The sequence below is a fragment of the Myxine glutinosa genome, chromosome 1 (genome assembly GCF_964187855.1).
Source record: "Myxine glutinosa chromosome 1, kmMyxGlut1.1, whole genome shotgun sequence".
NCBI lineage: Eukaryota > Metazoa > Chordata > Myxini > Myxiniformes > Myxinidae > Myxine > Myxine glutinosa.
In genome coordinates, this window is record NC_136261.1 from 164,606,905 (window position 1) to 164,616,941 (window position 10,037).

Sequence of the window (10,037 nt, forward strand, 5' to 3'; positions counted from 1 at the left end):
TTTCCACTAGTTAACACTGCATTGCATCGAATTCAAACAAGGTAGATTCCCTGCACATCCCCCCTTTCGTCAATTGCCAACTGCACTGGGCGGTTTGCTGCATTCGCCACTGCTGCCCTTTGGCTGGGGCTCGCTCGAATCGCCCCAAAACCTCCATTACGCACGCGGTCAAGTCGGGAAGGAAAGGCGTGTCTCCACCTCGTCATAGAGGGGAGGAGTGAGCCAGCCCCGAACAACCAACCAAGCACGAGGGGTTTGGCTTGAGAGGGCGGAGGAAGAGCGATCGGGGAGGTTCAAAAAGGTGAGAGGGTGGGGCTGATATAACCCGCGGGAGACGCCCCCACCTCAGATCAGTCCTGGGAAAGCACGCGACGTCCCCACGGCGGCAAGAAGAGACGATTAAGTTCAAGAGAGAGAGAGAGAACCCGTCACACCAACCCCCCACCAGCAGCTTTGGCTCCACCAGGCAGCTCCGACCCGTTACCCCGCGGGAACCAGGATCGGTGGCATCGGTGGCCGTCGAGGTCCAGCCCGACGTCCCGTGCGGGATCAAGCTCCAGCCAGCTCCGTGCCTTCCTCCCCTTCTCATCCCTCCAAACCATTCCTGCCATTCCATCCTCTTGTGTACGTGAGTTTGTTTTGTTTGTTCTGTCCTGGGTTAAGTAAGACTGTTTATAGATAAGCTAAGGTGCACTGTGTCCGCTTCTTCTTCTTCTGTTTTTATTTTATTATCCTTCCTTCTTCCTTGGTTTCTTTTGGTTGTAAATAGTAGTAATAAATTATATTCGTATTTACTACTTCTGTCTTCCTCTTCTTCACATCCGTCATCTTTGTCTTTTCCAAATTGAATACCTGTGGCACGATTTGGCCAACGTTTGAGAATCGGGTCTAGTTTTTGTCAACGGTTCGTGCCGCGGCTGCCATCCGCTCGGCAAATTAACATCTTATCCGCGGTCGCGAACGAAGCTGCTCACCTGCCTCTGGGACCTGCAGGGACCACGTCGGTCAGTCACAAACGAGGGGACTAATCCCCCCTCGAGAAGGGATCCGAGGCCGACGTTGGGTTCTGCAACAATATATATATATATATATATATATATATATATATATATATATATATATATAAATAAATAAATATATATATATATATATATATATATATATATATATATGTATATTTCAATTGGAGCTTTTGCCAATATATAGAATTTTGCCAATTTTTATGCATGATTACATATATATATATATATATATATATATATATATATATATATATATATATATATATATATATATATATATATATATATATTTCAAGGGATTCAAGTATTCAAGTGATGCAGTGGTAAAGAATGCTCTCCCAGAGAATAAGGGAAGTCGGAAGTGGAATGCAAGAGCAGAGGTGGACGAGATGGAGGAACGGTTGCAACAGGAGGAGGTCATGGGGATGGTACAGCATTGGAAGCATGGCTTGGGGTGGATGAAGCATGAGCGATGGGGAAAGGCATGTGTGGAAGAGAAGAGGAAGATGGTTGAGAGGGAGGTGAGAAGAAAGGAAGAGGAGGGGAGATATGTGAAAGCAGTCGGTCAGGCACAGCAAGGAGCTTGGACAATGTGGGAAGGTGTGCGGGTGAGGATATTGAAGTGGCAAGAGATTTGGAGGATGGAGCCAATATTGTTGAATTTCCTGTTGCGGGCAACATATGATGTGCTTCCGTCACCAGTAAACTTGAGATTGTGTGGGTTGTTGCAGAAGGAGAGATGTTATTTGTGTGGAGGTGTGGGAACGGTGCTGCACTGAGTGCATGCTCAGCATTGGCAGCAGGAAGATACAGGTGGCGACATGATCAGGTGCTGGCGGTGGTGGTGCAGATGATGCAACAAGAGGTGCTGAGGTCGAGAGAAAGAAGAGTGGAGAAGGAGAGTGATGGGGGAGAGGTGTGGTTTGTCAAAGAGGGCCAAGTGGTAAGAGGTGGAAAGAGGAGGAGGTGGAAAGCAAGAGGGCTGTCAGATGCTTGTGATTGGCAGGTGGTGGCAGACCTAAAGCCACAATTGGTATTCCCAGAGGAGATCTGTGTGACAAGGTTGCGGCCTGACATTGTCATTTGGTCAGGTGCAACAAGACAGGTCATCTTAGGGGATTTGTCGGTACCTTGGGAAGAGAATATGGAGGAGGTGCACGAGAGGAAGAGAGGAATGTACAGTGAGCTGGAGGCAGAGTGCCGGGAGAAGGGTTGGCGAGTTTCGTGTCAGCCATTTGAGGTGGGGTGTAGAGGGTATATTGGCAATTCCTTTTCTGCATTTCTTGCTAGGCTGGGAGTGTGTGGGACAGAAAGAAGGAGGATGTGTGACAACGTGGCCCAGGTTGCCTCGAAAGGCTCATTTTGGATATGGAAGAAGTTTATGGAGGCACGTCGAATGGTGTAGGTTGGTTGTGTGTGGTTTTTTTGTTTTGTTTTGTTTTTTGTTACTATTATTATTTCTTATTTTGTGTATTTGAGTGAGTGGGTGAGGGGGTGGGTTTTTGCATGAATTAATTTTTGCACGAGTGTGTGTTTTTGTATATTGAGTGGTGTATGTTATAAGGGTAGGTGGTTGGTTGGTTGGTGTTGTGTGTGTGTGTATGTGTGTGTATGGGTGTGTATGTGTGTGTATGAATTATCTGGTGTGTTGCGTTGGTGAGTGGTGAAGGGTATATAGGTGGGTGTTTGAGTGTTCCACCATGTTTGTTGGGTGCTGTGGATTCTGGATGCGGAGGTGTTGTTGTTGTTGTTGTAGTCTGCGTTCGCACTGGCTGGGGGTGGGGGTATGTACGCATCCAGGTGTAGTTGCTGCATGTGGATGTGTATGTGCCCCTGCTGGCCCACCTTAGCTGACCGTATCGAGGTTGAAGGGCCAAAACGGGTTGATGCTGAGGACCTCGACTGAGGACCCGGTCAGTGCGGCACACTTGTGACCAGGTGTGTTTTGAACTTATATATATATATATATATATAAATATATATATATATATATAATATATATATATACACATATATTTATTATATATTTATATGTATATATATATATATATATATTTATATATATATACAGTATATATATATATATATATATATATATATATATAATTATATAATTATATATATAATTATATATGTATATATATATATATATATATATATATATATATATATATATATATATATATATATATATATATATATATATATCTATCTATAATTCCAGTAATCTCTGTGTGTCTGTGTGTCTGTGTGTCTGTGTGTCTGTGTGTCTGTGTGTCTGTGTGTCTGTGTGTCTGTGTGTCTGTGTGTTTGTCTGTGACCGCTGTTTCTCGACAACCACGGGTCCGATATACTTGAAACTTGCCAGGTATATTGCTGGGGACCCGAGGATGTGCCTTTTCAAGGTTTGAAATTAATCGGACAAGTACCTACCGAGCTATGTCCAAAAAACGCTTCAACCAATCAGAGAGCAGCGAGCTATCACGTGTGCCGAACCGTTAATGCAATGCAAGCGTTAATGCGTTAATGCAAGGCTTTTCTTTTTTTCCCTCTTCTCTTTCTACTTTTCCTTGCGATTAAATTGCAAACAGCCAAAATACGTTGGCGCTAATTGAATAATTGGCCATTAACACTAAAATAATCGTAACTGCGATATGCCAACTTCCGGACAGTGCAGCCTTCCCTGTTGTTGTTGTTTGCAGCAGCTGTTTGCAGCAAGGCAAGGCTTTTCTTTTTTTCCCTCTTCTCTTTCTACTTTGCCTTGCGATTAAATTGCAAACAGCCAAAATACGTTGGCGCTAATTGAATAATTGGGCATTATGTTTTACAACTAATAAAAACGAATTTGCGATTCATTCGCTTTCCTGCGCGTTTGTGTACGCGATGGCGATTTCTTTACCAAACTCCGGAAGCCGTTCGCTTTGGACCGAACCATTGCATGTAAATAGAGGGGGGGGATTGTCACCACTCGCAAGCCGTTCGCTTTGGACCAAACCATTTCATGTAAATAGGGGGGGGGATATAATTTTAGATATATATATAGTACGGGCATGCCCTAGTATATATAATTCCAGTAATCTCTGTGTGTATGTTTGTATGTTTGTATGTTTGTATGTTTGTATGTATGTATGTATGTATGTTTGTCTGTGACCGCTGTTTCTCGACAACTACCGGTCCGATATACTTTAAACTTGCCAGGTATATTGCTGGGGACCCGAGGATGTGCCTTTTCAAGGTTTGAAATTAATCGGACAAGTAGTTACCGAGCTATGGCGATTTAGCCGTTCGCCGTTCGCTTTGGCGTTGCGAATGGACCAAACCATTTCATGTAAATAGAGGGGGGGGTTCTGTGGTCGTTGCGAATGGACCAAACCATTTCATGTAAATAGAGGGGGGGGGGGGATTGTCACCGTACTCGCAAGCCGTTCGCCGTTCGCTTTGGCGTTGCGAATGGACCAAACCATTTCATGTAAATAGAGGGGGGGGATATAATTTTAGATATATATATAGTACGGGCATATATATAGTACGGGCATGCCCTAGTATATATAAAACACAGTTTGTGTGTGTGTGTGTGTGTGTGTAATGTTACCGATAGACTCATAAACGGAGAGGCTCACGTACTTGATATTTGGCACAGACATGGCCATTGAGCCTGGGAAGGACATGGCTGACCTAAAAATATTTGACGAGATCCATATTTTTTATTCATATTTACCTCAGCGCATTTCAGCGAGGAATATTATACACGGAATCTGAGCGGTGGCAGAGCAGCGCGCTGATTCGCTCAGAGCGATCACGTGATGTTCCATTCCCGCCGCCAGACCATTGAACATAAAACCCCCTCCCTTTTCCCCCTCCCTTTTCCCCCTCCCCCTCCCCCTACCCCTTCCCACCTTCCCTCTCCCCCTTCCCCTCCCCCTTCCCCCCTCCCCCTCCCCCTCCCCCTCCCCACCTCCCCCTCCCCGTCCCCACCTCCCCCTCCCCCTTCCCGTACTTGATAGTACTTGATAGGACCCGGTCAGTCATCCTGATAGGACCTGGTCATTATTTATATATATATATATGTATATATATATATATATATATATATATATATAAATAAAAATACATATGTATTTATTCACATGTTGTAAGGGTAGGTGGTCGGTTGTTTTTGTTTGTTATCTTGTGGTGTGCGCTTGAGTGGATGAGGGGCTGTTGATTCTGGGAGTGGAGGCAGTTTTGTTGTTGTAGTCTGCGTTCGCACTGGCTGGGGGTGGGGGTATGTACGCATCCAGGTGTAGTTGCTGCATGTGGATGTGTTCGTTCCCCTGCTGGCCCACCTTAGCTGACCGTATCGAGGTTGAAGGGCCGAAACGGGATGATGCTGAGGACCCTCGACTGAGGACCCGGTCAGTGCAGCACACTTGTGACCAGGTGTGTTTTGAAATTATATTTATATATATATATATATATATATTTATTCACATGTTGTAAGGGTAGGTGGTCGATTTTTTTTTTTTCGTTGTCTTGTGGTGTGTGAGTGAGTGGATGAGGGGCTGTTGATTCTGGGAGTGGAGGCAGTTTTGTTGTTGTAGTCTACGTTCTTACTGGCTGGGGGTGGGGTATGTACGCATCCGGGTGTAGCTGCTGCATGTGGAGGCGTATGTGCCCCTGCTGGCCCACCTTAGCTGACCGTATCGAGGTTGAAGGGCTGAAACGGGATGATGCTGAGGACCTCGACTGAGGACCCGGTCAGTGAGGCACACTTGTGACCAGGTGTGTTTTGAAATTATATATATATATATATATATATATATATATATATATATATATATATATATGTATGTATGTATATATGTATATGATTTTATATATACAGACTTGGCATTTAATATGGAATATATTTTTTTTCTTGACTTGGGTTTACTTTCTTAACTCAGGATATCAATCTGGTGAGTTTCTTTTACACTTTGGTGATTTATTTGTTAAAAGAACCATGTCACTGATTGTCTGTCGCAGCAAGAAGTCAACAACAGGATTATATCACAGGTGGCGTGGCAAAATGTACGGACAGGTGCATTTGATGATTGGTTTCACAGTCGGGTATACAAGGGTTGTTGCGTTCTGTATTAGTGGAAAACAACTGCTGCACGTCTCCAAATGTTATTGCCGCTTCCTCTGGAGATGGTCTGTCAACTCGACAATGCTGTTTGTCATGGAGTGGTGGCTTTACGAAATTACGGCATGAAACAGTGTGCTATTGCTCAGCAGTATGGCATCACTCAAGGTCAGGTGTCAAAGATCCTGAAACGAAATGCTCAGAGGGATGTCCCTACTCCAATACCGAGGCCAGGACGTCCCCGCGGAACCACAAGGAGGGATGATCGCCAGCTGCACTGGTTAGTCTGCAATGGCCGTACCAAGTCAGCTAATCGGCTTAGGGCTGAGTGGCAGCAACTGACAAATGTGCCTGTATCCATAAGGCTAGTCAACCAATGACTGGTTCAAGCAGGCTATCATGCCAGACGTCCCCTGAGAAAGCCACTCCTGACCAGACAACACCGCCAGCGCCGATTGCAGTGGGCCAGAGAGCACCGTCAATGGCAGCCAGGACACTGGAATCACGTGACCTTCAGTGACGAGTCTATATTTCTGGTCTATCGTCAAGATGGCCGCGTCCGAGTGTGCAGACAAGTGCATGAAGCCTACAACAAAGATTGTATAGTGCCGAGTCCAAGCTGGAGGTAGTGGGGTGACCGTTTGGGCTGCACTTTCATGCAAGGGGCAAAACTGACCTGGTTGTTCTGAATGGAAACCTGAACCAGTTCAAGTACAGGGCCATTCTGGAAGAAACATTGCTTCCATTTGCTCGTGCAGCCTTTCGAGGAAACTTTGTCTTCCAAGATGACAATGCACGGCCTCATCGTGCTCGCATGATCCAACACTTTCTTGCTGACCGTGGTGTAGAGCACATGGAGTGGCCTGCCATGTCCCCGGATATGAATCCGATAGAGAACTTGTGGGCAGAATTAACGCGTCAAATCGACCACTTGGACCAGCAGCCGACCTCTGTGCGTGAATTGCAGCAGGCTATTGTCACTGCATGGCAAGCGATTCCTGTCCAAACCTTGGTAAATCTCGTGAACAGCATTCCTCAACGTGTACGTGCTCTCCTGAATGCTCGTGGGGGTTACACAAAGTACTGAACTGTAATTTTACTGTCCGTAATCCCAGTCGTAATTTAACTTTTGTTTTTGTTAAAAAACATTTGGCTAATGTGCAAAATAAAGAGATACTTCTGGAAAACGTACAGAAGTTTAACACAGGACTGTCCATGAAATGAGTTCGATATCAGTTTACATCACTTTCAAGGATCAATTTATTTGTTTCGAAATGTCAAATGTGGTTTTTGTTTCTTTTAAAGGTCACATTAACAAAATCTAGAATAATTTCAACATAATTCCAATGAACTTTTGGTTCTAAGTCATCTTGAAAAGTAAGTTCACCCCCACAAAAAAAATATTCCATATTAAATGCCAAGTCTGTATATATATATATATATATATATATATATATATATATATATATATATACGTATATATATATATATATATATATATATATATATATATATATATATATATATACGTATATATATATATATATATATATATATATATATATATATATATATACAGTATATATATATATATATATATATATATATATATATATATATATATATATATACGTATATATATATATATATATATATATATATATATATATATATATATATATGTATGTATATATATATATATATATATATATATATATATATATATATATATATATATTTATATTTATATATATATATATAATCATATACATATATGTACTGTATATGATTATATGATATATATGATATGATTTCATCCACTGGTAATTGATGTGTTTGTCTGGTACAAAACCAAAAAGTGCCTTTTCCACCATGTAATATAATTTATAAAGTACGTACTATTACATGGAAAGCACATCAATAAACAATGGATTGAATCATTATATTTTTATGAAAAACTAGAACGTCACTCGGTCGAGCGCACACCTCCACCTGGCAGAACAGTTTACGTTTTGTATCCCACTGATCGGTCGGATCTGAAACAAAATCGAATGAGCTTGCTCTTGTCACTTACTCAAATCATCCACCAAGTTTTGTCGTAACCCGCCCATAACTTTTTGAGATATTGTGCTCCATATCGTTTTTGCGCTATCTCTTAATGATGAAGATACACTTTAAAAGATTCTACTTTTCTAGTATCCAGATCCGGATCTTCACGAAAATCGAATCATTTCTTCCTTGTCAAACATCGAACTTGTTCATCAAATTTAGTCCGAATCTGTGTGCAACTTTTTGAGATATCCTGCTCACAAACAGAGACAAACATGTGGTGAAACATAACCTCGGTCCACCATCGGCGGCAGCGGTAATAACTCCTGTTTACAGGAAAACGCTAAACATTGCAATTCCAAAAGTGAAGGTTTTATTTCTGAATTTTTTTATTTGCAAGAATACCATCAAAATGTAACATCAAAAAACATCAAAACGACCAAAATGGCGTCACAAAAGTAATGCAAAAACTTTCTGGAGCATCACTAGAGCACGAATGTGGTTTTTCGCCTCGCACGAAACTTCTCGAGGTGTTCATGGACGCGAACTCAATAACATGGTATTAGTCACGTTAACGGCCCTTCCCTCGCATTCTCCCTGCACACCCTCCCGCTCCTCCCCAACCTCCGAGGTTACCTACTGAATGAGCCCGGTGTCTCACCTTGCCCTCCCGTGCGCACAGCTCCGTGCACGACGAGCCATAACAGCAGAACACAAGCACGCGCCGAGCTGCGCCACATCGCGCCTCCGTGCGTCGCCTCGCCGACCATGAACGTTTCGTGCGCGTCGTGCTCACATGGAAGTACAGGCGGCACGACGTGCGGACCCGACGCCTGGCGAGTCCTGCTGGACCCCCTGCCTCCCGGGCCGCCGGCTCGGCGCCACGACGTCAGCCCAGCACCGCCCAATCCTGACCCAACAACTACTTACTCAATCTCTCCTTCAACCCCGCAGCCCTCCCTTCGCTGCTTCACCCCACGAGACGTGCGAAGGTTTCCCCACTCCGCCCTGCACCTCTCGCCGGGCACGGAATTCCGCGGCGCCGGGAAAGGAACATCGACTCTGGACGATGCGCCGCGCGCGGAGAGCCCAAAGCGTCCGGGGTCGTCGAGTCGCCATGGCAACAACGATGAAACCACGTGATAAACGCAATAAGTTTGCGAAAAAAAATAAATTCATAAACTCAGGTGAAAATTATTTTTTCACTTTTTCGTCATTTTTTGGTGAAAAAGTTGTCATTATAAACCGGTAATAATTGCTGCGTCTATAAAACTGTTTGCCTTTTGTTTGAAAACTTTCTGCTCTGCTATCACCGTTAGTTTGACCTTTTGCCAAATTGGAGCAAATTCGAGCAATTCGAGCCCCGGTGTTGGTTTATCGGTTGAGGTGGTTGCCTCAAGATCTGAGGGTCTTGAGGTCGAGTCCCTGCCGAGCCGTTGAGGTAACACCAGGTGGGTTGACTCGGCCCCATCGTCGTTCCAAACGAGTAATAGGGGCACTGCATCAGCGGCACGGCGGTGCTTCCGAAAAATGATGCAAACAGCAGCAGCAGGCTGCACACGCAAGTATGAGCCGAAGTTATCATAGCCGAGTCGTTATAACATCGCTTCCAACAACCGGCGCTCCTTAGTAACCGATTGATGGGTGAGGAGCCCGTCGCCATTGTTGGAGACATGACCCACGTCCTTCGCGCTGCGAGACCATTTGGCGATGACGAAGTTTTCGGGGCGTTTAAAATTGTCATCGTTTTAAATCACCGACTTCGTATCTTCGTTTCATCCGAATTGCTAAATCCGCCGGAGGCTTTCGAGATTCATTACCGTCAGAGGCTTTGCATATGGAAGGGTTTAGCAGCGCGAACG

General features: G+C 43.9%; 1 protein-coding gene across 3 annotated transcripts in view; it reads right to left on the reverse strand.

Annotated features, from left to right (window-relative positions):
- The window catches only part of LOC137430847 (inactive tyrosine-protein kinase transmembrane receptor ROR1), a 290,148-nt gene extending 281,074 nt beyond the window's left edge, over positions 1-9,074 (reverse strand). For all 3 annotated transcript variants that reach the window (XM_078779503.1, XM_078779501.1, XM_068121624.2), the window contains exon 1: positions 8,837-9,074. In XM_078779503.1, the coding sequence (XP_078635629.1) occupies positions 8,837-8,945 (109 nt within the window). In that variant the 5' untranslated portion in view covers positions 8,946-9,074. The remainder of the gene's footprint in view (positions 1-8,836) is intronic.
- Between the last annotated feature and the right edge of the window lie 963 nt (positions 9,075-10,037).